The 14,451-nt window shown below is 48.8% G+C and overlaps 2 protein-coding genes across 6 annotated transcripts in view; both read left to right on the top strand.

Moving 5' to 3' along the window:
* LOC140216108 (uncharacterized) overlaps positions 1–14,451 on the top strand; it is a 58,043-nt gene that overhangs the window by 27,348 nt on the left and 16,244 nt on the right. The window lies entirely within an intron of this gene.
* On the top strand, positions 1,552–12,634 carry LOC140216109 (zinc transporter ZIP1-like). Of its 4 annotated transcripts, none has more exons than XM_072286436.1 (3): positions 1,552–2,201; positions 6,651–7,164; positions 10,187–12,634. In XM_072286436.1, exons 2-3 carry the CDS (start codon positions 6,800–6,802, stop codon positions 10,752–10,754), a joined length of 933 nt encoding a protein of 310 aa, XP_072142537.1. In that variant the 5' UTR covers positions 1,552–2,201; positions 6,651–6,799; the 3' UTR covers positions 10,755–12,634. The 4 variants fall into 4 exon arrangements, with proteins under 4 accessions (XP_072142537.1, XP_072142535.1, XP_072142538.1 ...); XM_072286434.1 differs by lacking the exon at positions 1,552–2,201 and adding an exon at positions 4,312–4,421; XM_072286437.1 differs by lacking the exon at positions 1,552–2,201 and adding an exon at positions 4,322–4,421 and having other exon boundaries at positions 6,706–7,164.

The raw sequence follows: 14,451 nt of genomic DNA, 5'->3' as shown, positions 1-14,451 counted from the left end.
TAGTTGTCACCGAAGATATCACTTGAGATTAGCCGTTGCAAACATACAAGGTCTCTGTTTTTCTCTTTGGTCTTCGGCACCATTGCTTGCTGAGGAGAAGCTTGCGATGTCGTTGTCGGGCTGCTATGGTCGGGGTTGTGGGAGATACGGGGTTCCCCTCCGTACTCTTGGGACAAAGGAACGACAACACAGTAGTGCAAACAGTCACAAGGGCATTTATTGCACCTTTCATAGATCAATGCCTGCTAGCCGAGTTGCTATCCCCAAAACATGCCGATGGGCGCGCGACAAATCTAGAAGTCCGACTTACCGCGACCGCATTGCGAGCGAATATGTTCGCCCCATGCTGGATCCCAACGCCTGGTCGTTCGCGTGTACAGTCACGCGAATGGTGGCACGTTCGAAAGCGGCCACGCGAGACGGTCTCGCAGAAGCATGGTCGGCGCACGCGCGGGCGGCACGTCCGCTCCCGCTCGCTTCCCGAACCCAAAAAGCGCAAGCGCCTTCCTTTCGGCGCCCAGGTAACCTCGCCTGTCGGCGGCGTTAGCAGCGCAACACTAGCGCCATCTCTCGCACTGCGCTTCAACCACTCCGAGCGCCGCGGGTGCCAGGCCACGCGGCGGGCGAAGCCGCCCTGCAGGAGACGCGCCATGCGGGAAAAACATCAGGGGACGCGCGAGAGTCACGCATCCCCACAGGGTTTAAGTTGACAATAGGACATTCAATTTCGAATGTATATCGTAGGGCAGTAAAACGCAAAGAGTTCAACCTGAGCCGCTTTAGGCAGGCTAAAGTACATCAGGGCAATGGGGAGATTGTTATAGGGAGGGCCAGGGAATGTTTCTGCTATAGCAGACAAACAAACAGGAATAGGAAAGATCACATGCGGAAGATCTTTATTCTGTAGGCTTGTGTTCAAGACCTAGTGTTTTCTGAACGGCCCTGAATTACTATAATAAGAAGTCCTGGGCATGTTGATTGCCTTCCTCCGAGACACTGAGTTGATTAACCTTTTGGTGACACGCTAGCGTTTTTCATGTGGAACAAGTGCCTGCCAAGCATGGCAGGTTAACCACCACCACCACGAATAGAATAGCTAATGCTTACACCGTAAACATGCGGCAGCCAAAGATGTACCTCAACGCCAAAGGGTTCCCAGGCTGCGTCAAAGACGTCCCTCTTGAGCATACTACAAGTGCTCGTGAAATGCCACTTTAAAGGGACACTAAAGAGAAAAATGATTTCTTCTGCATCAGTAAATTACCTTTCTTCGACGCCAAAAACACCACTCTTGCTATCATAAGACTCTTGGTAAGTCAGAAAAAGCGCAAGAAGGAAATACGGGTGGCGATGCCTCCTTGAAGTTCCCGCACCTGGTCGCTGTGACGTCACGGATTTTGATGGCATCTTCTAGGGCCTACTTAATTATATAGCGGTACAGATGCATTACATTGTGTTCTAAAGGAACCAAATATTAAACACGGCAAATTTCGGGAACCTTTACTCAGCCAACGCGGACCAAATGCGAAAACATACTTTGGAATCCCTGACGTCACAGTGACGTACCGGCGTCGGGGTTTCGGCGCGAAATTCAAGTACTCATACTTCGACCTTCATTTTCTCATCTAATAATCAAACTATTATTTTGAAATGACTGCCTGTAGGGTTCTCAAACAATGCTTTATTAGTCTAAACTGATTTATTGTTTCACTTTAGTGACCCTTTAATGAGTTGAGCAAGCGCTTTCGAAATATTCTTCGTATCTTAATTACGCTAGTACCCAATCGTTCTTCGCACCCTGAATATTATTTTGTTCCCTCACCTCAGCTGTTTTCTTTCTTTTCTTTTTTGTTTTTTTCGTGCGTCCCGAGTATACGGCGTTCTTTACGTTGAGCGATTGTTCTCTCACACAGTGCAATTGTCTTCTTAACGCAACGCTCTTTTCTAGTTGATGCTGAATTATTTGTGAACTTCGTTTATTTACCTATAGAATCCCCATTGTTCACTTCTCGTTCGTTTTCGTGATTTACGGTGTGCCACATTGTTCTGTCAATGCACTGTAAGTGCCCAATGCCAACGTGTCACCGCACGCGAGTGTTTTCGGGCGTGTTCCAGAGATAGTTTTTACCACGAGAGTTCGGCATGCTTTCGAGTATGCCACGAATGCAAATGCTCCTCGTCCGGCGGCTTGCTGCGAACACGTTCGTAATTTTCTTTTACTGTACACTGACTGACTCGTTACGCGCTTCCTCGAATGTGTATACTGTATAGACTTATATACTTTATGTAATGTATATACTGTGTATTGAGCATCGAAAAAAGAAAGTTCAGTTCAGTTCGTGTAAACCATGCCGGAAAAAGTATTTTTGAAAATTTTGAAAGTGGTTGCCTTGGTAACCCAACGGCTAAGGTTTTTTTTTTTTTTTTTTCGCTGCGGAGCATAAGGTCACGTATTCGGTTCCCCGGCCGTGCCTGCAGTATAGACTTAAGGGCTGGTCAAATCACCCCAGCTGTTAAACAACTAATCGGGTTCTTCTATACGGCGTTACCAATATCCAAGTTGCGGCGCTGGGGCGCGATAACCTGTAAATTATGAAGCTCAAAAGGGGCCGCGTACAACTTTAGCTCATCTTGTAGGTATGCTGAGGACCTTTGCTAGGCCCAATACACAAAAATCACGGTAACAAAAACATACAGAGCTCCATATTTTCGTTCCCGCGATGTCTTTGTAAGTTTGCGATGATAACCTGCGTGGATTCGTAATTCCCACTCTCACAAAGCTATGAAGGCACTTTTGTCTTTCTTGAGGGTGACTGCGCTTGCGTGAACGCCTTCGGCTCGCTCAGGCGCTCCGCGTGCGTGCGCGAGCTGACCGTAGCTTTCCTCCCCCTTGCCTCCCCGTCTCTAACTTACCTTCATATTCCCTCTTTCCCGTCCCCCAGAGTAGGGTAGCCCTCAAGACGCATTTCTGGTTAACATCTCTGCCTTCTCTCTTTATTTCTTCCTCCTCCTCCAAATCAGTACCTTGTTAGGCTTAGGGCATCCCTTAAGAACTTTCATCGGAGCTGCAGCCTCTTTGATCGCTGCTGACGCCTTATTTCGTCCGTGGTCGTTGTTGACGTGCTGGTTGGCGCGTGCCGGTTTGGGTCGCATCACTTGCAAGGCCCGCGACGTTTCTGAATCAAGACTTGACCACGTTTCACACATTAGCTTCTTTCACGCTTACTCGTCTGTGAATGCGCTCCGATCTCCTATGAGAAAACCCGCCATTTGGTCAATCTTATATTCAGTGACGCGACAAACTGTGCATGCGCAATGAAATCGGCGGAACTGTGTACGAATTATTGAAACGCGTAGGAATGCATGCAGCAGTGCGACACGCACGCGCACGCACAAACAACCACACGCACATGTACACACACACAAAGGAAAAGGAATTTGACTTCATATATTTTTTTAAACGTTCAAATCAGTGAGCTCAGAAGATACATAAGCAGAGCATAGCTAAGTTTCTCATGTATCTGAATCTGGAAAGTAACAGCTGAAGCTTCGTGTTAACAAAATCAGTTTAGACGGTGAAGGCATTGCTTCAAAATTCCATTTTGCCTTCACTTTCGCGGTAAGAGGTTGATTTCTAGATAGCAGAACGTAGGCTAAACGTACATTTATTGTATTTCGCTCAGAAACCCGAGTGCCGGTACGTCAGTGCGACGCCACAAATTTCAAAGTACTTCGGGGGATTTTGGCCTTTTGTGGCACAGTAAAAGTTGTCGATACTCGCCAAGTTCAGTCTTTTCTTCCTTTAGAATACAATGTAGCCCATGTCTAACTTAAGAAATTAACTAGGCCCAAAGAGATGCCATCAACAGCAATGATGTCACGGTGAGCTAGTGTCCAAACTTCAAGACGTCGTCGCCCTCCACCTCCTTTCCCCTTTGCGTCTTTTCTGGCTTATGAAGCCTCCTCTCATGCATGTACGAGTGGTTTTCTTGGCATTGTAGGACGGTAATTTACTAATGCAGCTCAGCTTATTTTGCTCTTCAGTGTTGCTTCGAAGATATTTCATACGTTGCATCAGGCTGTCCATTCGCACTGTATATCCCACGCTGTCGTGTTAAACGACAAACTTGCAGGCTACACGCTGCTCCCTCAGCCGGACGTTTCCATTAAGGCAGTTCGCAGGCGCGACGTGTTTACTCTGAACTTACCAGCTCCTTTTAGAGGCGCGAGCAGTCGCAGTGAGAACGAACAGAAGAACGCAACACAATGCTTTAATCAGCAGCGTCGAGATAACCTAGCCGCGGAGGGAGCGATGCATGCGCATTCCGGGTTTTACCCGGTCCTCTCTGAGCTCACCCTCCCCTGTGCGTTCAAAGTTGGAGGCTCCAGCTGTCCCGTTCGTCGCTTCATGCAGTGTCAAGGTATTTCGCTGTTTCAAAGTTTCGCTTTGATTATTTAAATGTTTTATTTCACTTCAGGAGGAAAAAAGAAACTGAGCTCCAGTAAGAGCAGTATAACGTGAATTTTGGCGTATATTTGCATCATGCAGTGCAATATTTTACTGACCAGAGTTACCCGCCGCCGTAACCCAGTGGATATGGCGCGGCGCGGCTGAGGTCGCGGGTTCGATACCTGCCGCGACGGCTACATTTTAATGGGGGCGAAATGCCAAAAACGCTCGTGCGCTTGGATTTAGGTGCCTCATGATCAAAACCCCAGGATCTATTTATTTATTTTTTATTTACCGCATTCTTTCCTCCCTCTAAAGAGCTCGCAGTCTGCTGATCTTAAGTGACGTCACGTTTATGAATCGCCACCTCAAAGCTTTCGAGCCGCGACAGTGATGCGGCCTGTGTGTCATGATTTGCTTTTTGTTGGAAAGGAAGATATATGACCTATTGCGCTGCCGCCATCAGATTCAGCCGGTCCTCTTTCGTTTCCAAGCCAAAAACACACACAAAGAAAAAATGTATGGCACCGTCATGTAATGCGGGGCGTGGTCAGAGTATAGCATGTCTTATTTATCAGAAGGTTCGTAGACTCCCAAAAGGAGACATTAAAGATAGAAATAATTTGAAATGTGTTAGTACCTTACCCTTCTACAATATCGTAAAAGTCACTCTTACCGTGAAAAGACGCTTGGTAAGCCAGAAAAAAAAGGGGGGGCAAGAGCGAAAGCTGGGTGGCAACGCCGCCTTGAAATTCCCGCACCAGCTTGGCGTGACGTAATGGATTTGGCGGCGTCTGCACAGGCCTAGATAAACGTTTACGGCTAAAGACTAACAGTATTGTGTTTTAAGAGAGCCCAAGACTGCACACAGCAAATTTCAAGAACTTTTGGTGAAACACAACGGCCGAAATGCGAAAAAACTACTTTGCAATCCGTGACGTCAAACTGACGTCGGTATTCCGGTATTCGCCCCCATCACAGTATTCTCCCCCATCAAAATACGGTATTCGCCCCCATCAAAATGTCGCCGCGGCCGGGACCGAACCCGTGACCTCGAGCAGGTACTGTACATGGAACGCGTTGCTAATGCTTATTAGGCGCCTGTCAGTTCGTGGGTGATGCCTGTTGGCACCGGACCCCCCTCCCCGTCACTTGCATCAGCGGCCGACTAGGCAAGTAATGAGGCTAAGAACAAGATCCTCTCGATTTCTGGCCGTTCTGAAGACAGTCGTGTGTTGGGCTTTCAGCTTGCATTAAATGTGTCCTGTATAATGGCGCAACCCGTCTGACACCAGGCCAACGAACAGGTAAAGCAAATGGACCTTCGCAATTTTATGGCGCCCAATCGTGTTTAGGTTCTTCACTTTCATGCGGGGCATGCTCCGCCGGTTCCTTCTTTACTAAGCGTGATATTATGAGGCATGTCATTTGTAAATAGACACACTTGAGGCTGTTGACTGCAGCGACGTTCATATTTTCCTTTATATTGACACTCATTCTTCGGACAGCCTCGGTGACTCCTTTAAAAGCGAGTCGCACTTGTCATACGTATAGCAGTTGAAAAAATCGCGTCAAACAGCATCAGGGCCAGATCGGTATACCAATCTGGCTTCATGCTTTTTGACAGTATTTTTTCAGCTCATCTGATTCATTCACAATCGTCAGTATCGCACTGATATTTCACCTAAAGGTTCCCTGCGTTTCCAACCCCGTTTATCTTTCTCTCTTTCAGCTGAGGGCTGAGCTGTGTCTATTTCTTTCTTTTTTTAACATGAATCGGTGTTTGACGGGCTGCGTTGTAGAGTGTATTCGAATGCAACGCAGCGAGCCCTTTTATTTCTGCTTATCGGTTCGTATAGTGCAAGCTGCCACCTCCGTTTAAATCTTTAAGAACTTGCGCGACCGGCGCAAACTCGTACAATCCCCTCGTGCGCAGCTGACGCTGATGCACTGTGAGTGCTCTGGTGTAAGTGGAGGCTGATCCATACGATTATGCCCTTCGGCGGTTTTTCACGTTGTCCCGGAAACGCCTCCCCAGTCTACGCCTTCCCTGTTCCTGTCCGACTGCAATGTTTCGCTGACCCGTAATGGAACAGAAAACCCAAGGTCAGTCCTGGCAGATCATAGAGCTCAATGCAACTCCCAACAGTGTTATGAACCACTCACTTGACGTCCGCGTACGCTTGTCCTGTTTTTGCAGATCCTCGAAAACACAAGAGTGCCTGACGGGGGTCGTGTGTCTCATTCTGGCTCAGAATTCCGGATCCGTCCTCAGGACACCACTCGAAGACACTAGGCCACACCTTCTACAAGCCCGAACCCGCCACGGACTCGAGAAGTCGGTGAAAGATGGCATTTCAGTGGTCTCAAGTCGCGGCCCCGCTGTTGCTCTTGTTCGGAACGCTGCTGTCAGGGCTGCTTCCCATCTGGCTCGTCAAGAGGCTTAGCATGGCGAGGTGGGGCGACAAGGCGTTCGCGTTTCTCGTCTGCATCGGAGGCGGCGTACTGTTCGCCACAAGCTTCTTGCACCTTCTGCCCGAAGTGCGCGAAGGATTCGAGAAGCTGACGACCGACTTTCCCGTCACTGAAGGAGTCGTCTGTGTGGGCTTCCTCGCCGTCTACGCGCTGGAAGAGATCGTCCACGCCTGCCTAGGTCACAGCCATCACCCGTCCGACCACGGTCATTCACACAGAGCCGCTGTAATGAACTGCAGGTGGGCATGAACATTGTGCTATATTTCTGCTTAGCAGACGGTCGCGCATTCAGCCAGAGAAAAATCTGTGACGAATTTGTAAGGACCATCAATCAAACTCATCGCGAGGCCTTCTCGAAGTCAGTACATTAACAGCATCAAACATAGATTCAGTTGATTGACAATTGATATTACTTACTTTCACATCATGACCACAAGCGTGGTCCTATACAACATTCGACCATCTGAAAAATTAGGTGCGACGTGCACTCGCCCATAAAATTTTGCGCGGCGCGCGAGCGCGGGGCGAAACGGCCCTCCGCGACTTCTGGCGGCGCACCCCTGTTGTCGAGACCGGCGCATGCGCGTCCCTCCGGGACTGCATGCGCGCATGTTCCCGCGATTCCTCCTTGCGCGCCGGCAATATCTGAATGTAGCCGCGACGTGCCCGTCTTGCGATTCGCGCTGTGGCAGCTATAACGAGCGTGAAGCTATATTATGTGACGAGCTATGCTGTGTGAAGCGTGAGCTTGCGAGCGCCGCTGGGGCCGCTTTTTGTCGAGTCACGAGTGCGGACGCATAGGGCCCGGTGGCGTTTCTCGTGGCCAATCTTCGTTGTTTCTTTCTTTTTTCGTTGTTTCTTTCTTTCTTTTACCCTACCCCATTGGCGTAGCCTGAATGGGGTAGGGTTCCAGCCCCCCGAAATTTTGTACGTACATATATACACACATATACAAACACACCCGCGAACGTACATACAGGAGGTGGGACCCCCTCGATCCCCCGAAATAAAATTCTGACTAGGCCCTTGGCTCGAACAGCTCGAAAGTTCGCGTGCACACGCGCTGTACCTTGTAACAAAAAGCGGTGCAATATTTTCCAGCATGCATATGAAGTTTTCTCGCCGAGGCTGGAAGGCAAGAAATATTTTAAAGGGCGTTTAAAGAAGACTTCATACACGTAAAGTGAACAATTATGGGAGCGCATTTTGGCTGCCGCAACCAGCCGATTAATGATCGTTGCCAAGAGAACTATCGTGCCTGCAGTTATGCCAGGGACCGTTAACGGAGTCGCTTATCGCTAACCTCCTTTCACAGCAGCTGCACGTTTTCGGTATATGCGCTGCCGACAAGCAGATTTAAACGCATTTCAAATGTTCACATGCACATATTTTATACAAAGCTTACAATTAAGGTTCCATTCATACCACATACTAACCAGCTGCTTCGTAGCAGCAAATCGAAGTGGAAAACGATTCAAGATGGACGAGCGTCTAGATCAAATTTATTTAGTACAAGAGAATGGAGGACCAATGGCAGCGCGCAGAAGGGCAAGAGTGCTGGTTCTTGAAGCCTTGGGGGACAGAATTCAAAGTAACTGGAAAGGAAACAAGCTAATAAGAATAACAACCGGCTATTTGTATTGCACTAATCACGTAAACATGGCAAACTTGCAAAGTAATTATTCAGACATTGCCGGCTATAGTATAACACATTTTTCTTGATCTTTTCATACTATTCGGGTCAATTTAATATAACACAGGGATTATTAAGCATACAGGCATAATTTTACAATGCTTACGTCAACTAAGGCCGATCAAACAAGGAAGATATTGCTGGCGGTAGATGCTGAAGCTATCACAGCTGCCTCATAAGCGGGAGCGCGCGAGGTTTTCGCTTACTACAAAACAATGAGCACTAGCACATCAATCAACGTTACTTAAAGAATCAGAACGCCGACAAAAAATTTAAAAGCAACAGAGGACAGAAAAACCAGGGTGCAGCGTGCAAATTGAATCCGCTGGTATTTACTCTGTTCTGAAAACTGTTTTAGAGCCGCATAGTCAAAACAATCGTATATAGGCAACACAGCGAATTGGGCTAGTCCGTAAGTTAGCGTTCTTGGCGTACAATTGCAGCGCGACACAGACGTGTCGTTAATTTTTGTCCCGCGTCTGCTCCGAGCTTCACGTATACGCCAAAAACCGTACAACAACCTTTCATGCCAACCGTACGCATGTCAGCGTTCGCGGGGGCGTTACTCGAGATAAATGTTGCTTTACTGTAAACAAGGCAAACTCACCTCTTTAAACAAGGCGTACGCATCTCGCTTATCCTGGTCCCTTTCGGAGCCGGCCGGTCTCGGCTGATACGCAGTAGCCATACCAGTCGCCGGCGCACGCCTGTCCGTCCGCGCGGCACCGCGTAAAAAGCTTTGCCAGCTTCCGTGCGGTTTGTGCAGTTTGGTGCGCTGCGCGCCTCCGCACTGGAATACAGGTGTCAATATGATGTGTTTTGTATTACTTCACCAAGATCCTTGACGTAATACCGTCGAATACCGTACCTACAGCCCGGAGCCAACGAATGCAACGCACGCTCGACGGTCCACTGATTCCAATATCGATGGCCAGTGGCGTAGCTAGGTCGTCTGGCACCCGGTGCCGATAGCTCTTCTGTCACCCCCCCCCCCCCCCCACCTAATGGCCCCGTGCACCCTGGGCCCAGGGCCCCCGCCCCTCCTCCCCCCTTTGCTACGCCACTGTCGATGGCACTGACGGAAGCGACGAGTGGGCATCGTACCCGTATAGCTGGCTTCGCAGAGGCGCGTTGAGCATTTGACGTCATTTTGCACCACGTGATAGCACTCGGCGAATAGCGGTGCGAGTGGCGCCGGATAAGTTACGCGCAACTCTGCTTCCTGCGGGAGCATATACAGGAACACTATTTCGCCACGCGCTCGCGCGCCCCGCAATATTTTGTGGGCGAGTGTACCTTTGACATTGGCAGGCAGCCTTGTTTCTAGCTGCCTTCGCTTATTCATCCTATTGGTAAATCATGTAGACCGTACCTTGCGCTGCATTCATTGAGAATTTTGTGTCGAATATTCGTCGACACGTTTTCTGATGGACGATGCAACATCTCATTACATTTAAAGGGAAATTATTGCGGTGTCCGGTAAATCAGTGTCAGTGTAAAGCTCGTGCTCCACTCTCTGGGGGCAAACTGTGGTCCTCGTTTTTCCTTTTTGTCTCGTTACAACTTAGTCACGATGCGGAGCAACCACCACCGCCGCCGCCTCCTCCGACGCAAGAGAACGGCGTGGAGGACAAGCAGGCCTTTCCTGCGGATGCGGTGGCCGGCGACGAACTCGGCCCGCAGCGCATCTCTCTCGGCAGCGTTCTGATCGTGGTGGCCCTCTCGTTTCACTCGATCTTCGAGGGCCTCTCGCTGGGCCTGCAGTCGACGGACCAGGCCACTTGGATCATGTTCCTCGCCATCTCCATCCACAAGTTCGTCATCGCGTTCGTCGTGGGCTTCGACATGACCGCGAGTCGCATGAAGGCGCGAACCATCCTCATCTACATTGCGATCTTCTCGGTCATGTCGCCGCTCGGCGCGCTCATTGGAGCAGTGACCAAGAACAAACTCGAGGACTCGCCCGTGGTTGCCGGTCTCAATGGCGTAGCAACGGGCACCCTCTTGTACGTGACGTTCTTCGAGGTCCTGCAGAGGGACAAGAACAGCCAGTTGAGTGGCATGCTGCAGCTGCTGGCAGTGCTGCTCGGTTTTTGCATCATGTTGACGCTAGTCCTGGTTTTACCTCACGATTGAGTGAAAGACAATTTGCTTCTTTTTTATGCGTGTGTGTGTGTGTGTGTGTGTGAACGTCGTTTTAGGGACATGCATGAAATGATTCTGCAGGCAAGGACCAGTTGTCGAAATAGATCTGTGTGAAATGATTCAACTGCTATCGAACAACTGGTATAATGTGATACAACGTGCCCATCGTGGTGCAGCTGAACTTAAAGGGACACTAAAGGTTACAAGAAACTCAAGTTAAAGTGGTAGAGCAATGTTCTAGAACGTCTAAGGCGTCAATATAATCGCGAACAGAGCTTTAGTAACCGAGAAATTGAGGTAAATGCATGACACGATTTGAGACCCCCCAGCGACATTCCGGTACTAGCCCGATGACGAAAGCACTCCTCATAATTTGTGTTACTGATACTCAACTACTCGTATTAAAAATATCATTTCATTTGATTATAAGACGGAAAAAATGCTACTTGTTTACGTCTATTCGATTCTAAGAAAAAATAATATTTTGAGGTTACCCTTCAGTAATATGGGTGTTCGAAAGGTTTCGTTTTCGCTCGACTGTGCGCGCTCGACTCTGCGCCGCGCCCGCTTTGGAGTTTCAGTAGTTTCGTTATCGCGTCGTGCTGTGAGGGTTCTGCTGGCTCGCGAAAGTTTCATTTGGAACAAGCAGCGAGAATGCCACGTCCATGTCATGTCGTGGGAAGCCCTCGTTGCTTTCCCGCTCCGGAGAGCCGGTGTCGAGGCCGCCGTCGTAGTACGCAACGACGCCGGCAGTGCGAGCCCTCAGCAGCAGGTCGCGCTCGTCGGTGTTCAAATCGCTGAAGTTGAGCCCACCATCGCGAGCCAATCTGTCGGTGTCAGTGTCCATTGCGACGAGCGTCGAAGTTTGCGTCACAGAATGAAGTACCAGCTTATGGGCGTCTTGCGCTGGAGTTTGAGGTATAGTAGCGGCGCCTGGTGGCGGTGCGGGAAACGACATCTGGGTCGTGCCAGCTTGGGTCGTATTGAGCCCTGGCTGTGGCGAAGCACGTTTCTAGGCCGAGTTTTGCGTCGATTCGCACTTTTTTATGCCCTGTTGCAAGTGCGAAAACGCTCGTCACTTCTCACAGACCACGCCGACCACGCTGCGAGCTCGCCGCAGCCTATAATTTAACGAAAACAGACTCTCCGTGTGCCGTGGGACGTAATGTGGGACGTAATTCGTTTCTCCTTCCGCTAGCCACCATACTCCCGCTTTCGCTCTGCTGTCGGCTCTGTCTTGGCTCTGTTTCTGGCCGCGCGTTTGCGTTTTGCGCAGAAAAGCCGTAGCGCCGTCTGCGGACGCCGTTCTACTCACCGATGGCGCAACGTCACTATGAGACCATGATGTCAGTACTCCTCGATCGGAGGGCGGGCGATTTGAACTGCGCTAGAAGTACGCGGACGCTTCAGAACGCATTTTCTCTTAAAATAAGCCTCTCCTTGGCACGAAACAAGCGTTTCGAGGTTTCTGTGATGGTATTTCAACAGTCCACGTTGACTTAATAGTAACCTTTAGTGTCCCTTTAAAATGGACCAATGCACTCGCGCTTAATGAATGTTACGTGGACTATTTTGTACGGGTGATGTCGTGTCGCGTTTGTACGCTTTACATTCCGCGTGTCTTTAACAGTGGTGCATCCTTGGATGCTTTAATCATGTCCGAAAAAAATCTCAATTTGAAGCACTGTGGGTTATAAAGCGGAGTGTAAAGACTCCACAAAGTGCTGTTGCTGTACGTTGTGTGCGCTAAATTTTCCATCAAAATTGACTTCAAATTCGCATTTTAAAGCCGCTCCATTGTGTGTTTCTCCTGTGATCGCCATTATTGTCCGTTTCTGTATTTTGTATAATAAAAGCTACGTCTGTCATCACGCAACGCGGTAATGTCGTCAAAGGCACCTCTCTTTACATGGACAGATTGCAAGTCTATCTCCACTCATAACTCGCTTAACGGGAGCAGTTCGTTCTGCTGAAGCAAATACGGATATTGTTAACGCGTGCCACCAGTATAAACACGCAAAATGAAAAAAAAAAAAACAAGCAAAGGGTCGATAGAAATTTCTGCTTCTCTCAGTCCTAATTGTACAAGCGGGGACAAAATAATGCAGGTTCTGCGAGCGCGTGCCAAGCTGCATTCTCGCGTCCTTTAACATAGCAAGCGCCCTGTGTGGAGACACGGCATTGTGCATGCATGCGCGACCTTTCATGCTCATGTATTGCCCCGAGGCTCATTTCTCACCAGTGCACTATCGCAATCGCGACAATTGCGGAATATTCCGCTAGGAGAGCGCTGTCCTTTTCGGCCGGCGGAGCGTACAGTGCATTGTCGCACGGTCACAGCGGCCGAAATCTCGTGGTTACCGTTCTCCTGCCGTAATCTTCTGCAATCATCATGATTCTGCAGCACGCTATTGCTACATTAAAAGGCGCGAGAATGCAGTTTGGCACGCGCTCGCAGAACCAGTATTATATTGTCCCCGCCTGCGCACGTCGTATAACCAACTGCGACGTTTCCACGAGCACAGCTTTAGTAACTGTTCGTGCTGTTTGTTCTCTACGGTTTACACTCACCGCTTCACCGTTGCCCTCCTTTTTTTACTTATTTTTGCACATTCCGAAATCAAGGAGCGGTGCTTGGACGGGAATGTATTAGAAAGTGTGATGCCTTGAAAACTAGTGCACGAAGTATTGTTTTCCATCTTCGTAAAACGTCTGAAATTATCCAGCAGCCCGGGCGTCTTTATGATCTCGTCACGAATCATCGCAGAAACGTTCTGTCAATTAAAACATCCAGCACACTGTGAACATACGGTTCCGTAATCGGCACATAAAAGCCAGTTGCTGGGGTATTAAGTGCATTCACTCCTAAACTCAGTCTGTTTTAGCGTGACGTAGACATACGCAATGATAAATACCACGAAGTGCTGGCTTCATGTTAAGCGTACAGAAAACCACAAAGCCGGGTGGGTGCGCTGCGGAATCAAGTCGCGGACGCCACCTACAGCAATAATTTACAACAGCCAAGGGTACATAGAGCTGCCCTCTCTTTCGCTGCACTGCGGATGCATGATCTTGTGCGCGCGTCAAACTGCGTGTAACCTTTACAGCGATGGTTTGCCACAAGTGCTTGGTGTCTGGATCAAACTCGAGCAATTATCTTCACAGTTCAAACATTGCGAAAACACAGCTAGCCTCGCATCATTACGTCGACGGCGCGGAGCAAGTCATGAGAAGAAGGAAAAAGTGCTTGTGCGAAGAAAATGCGCGTGTGTCGCGCTTTTCGTTTTCCTTTGTTTTTCTTTTGCCTGCAATATTTCTGCTCATTTCTCAGCACATGTCTCTAAGGTCAAATGTCTTCTAATACAGTAATTTTCTGCCTAAGCAACCCTTAGCATCAAGTCACTTTTTTGTAATGAAATAATTGCAACTGTCTTAAATGAAGGCGAACATAAACATCTATGGTAATTCAACGCTTCAAAATAAAATTCGTCGATCAGTAGGAGGTTATGTCCCCGTGTGCGTTTTGTTGAATTTACATTCCGGACTTTCAATATTGGAATGCTGTGATTTAATTATCGTCACTCTGTACAGTGCGTTTGCTTTCGCGATATGTATGTGTCAACACAAAATCAACACAGATCATTAACGCTGTTTTTCCCTGCTATCCTGCATGTGAGAAATATACATA

This window comes from Dermacentor andersoni, chromosome 2 (genome assembly GCF_023375885.2).
Source record: "Dermacentor andersoni chromosome 2, qqDerAnde1_hic_scaffold, whole genome shotgun sequence".
Taxonomy (NCBI): Eukaryota; Metazoa; Arthropoda; class Arachnida; order Ixodida; family Ixodidae; genus Dermacentor; species Dermacentor andersoni.
This window is presented reverse-complemented; position numbering and strand designations above follow the sequence as displayed.

What these genes read in the sequence shown, in the direction of transcription:
- LOC140216109 (XM_072286436.1), top strand. Translation starts at nt 6,800, where the DNA reads ATGGCATTTCAGTGGTCTCAAGTCGCGGCCCCGCTGTTGCTCTTGTTC. An exon ending in GCCGCTGTAATGAACTGCAG is followed by an intron (nt 7,165 to 10,186) that starts GTGGGCATGAAC and finishes GTTACAACTTAG; the next exon opens with TCACGATGCGGAGCAACCAC.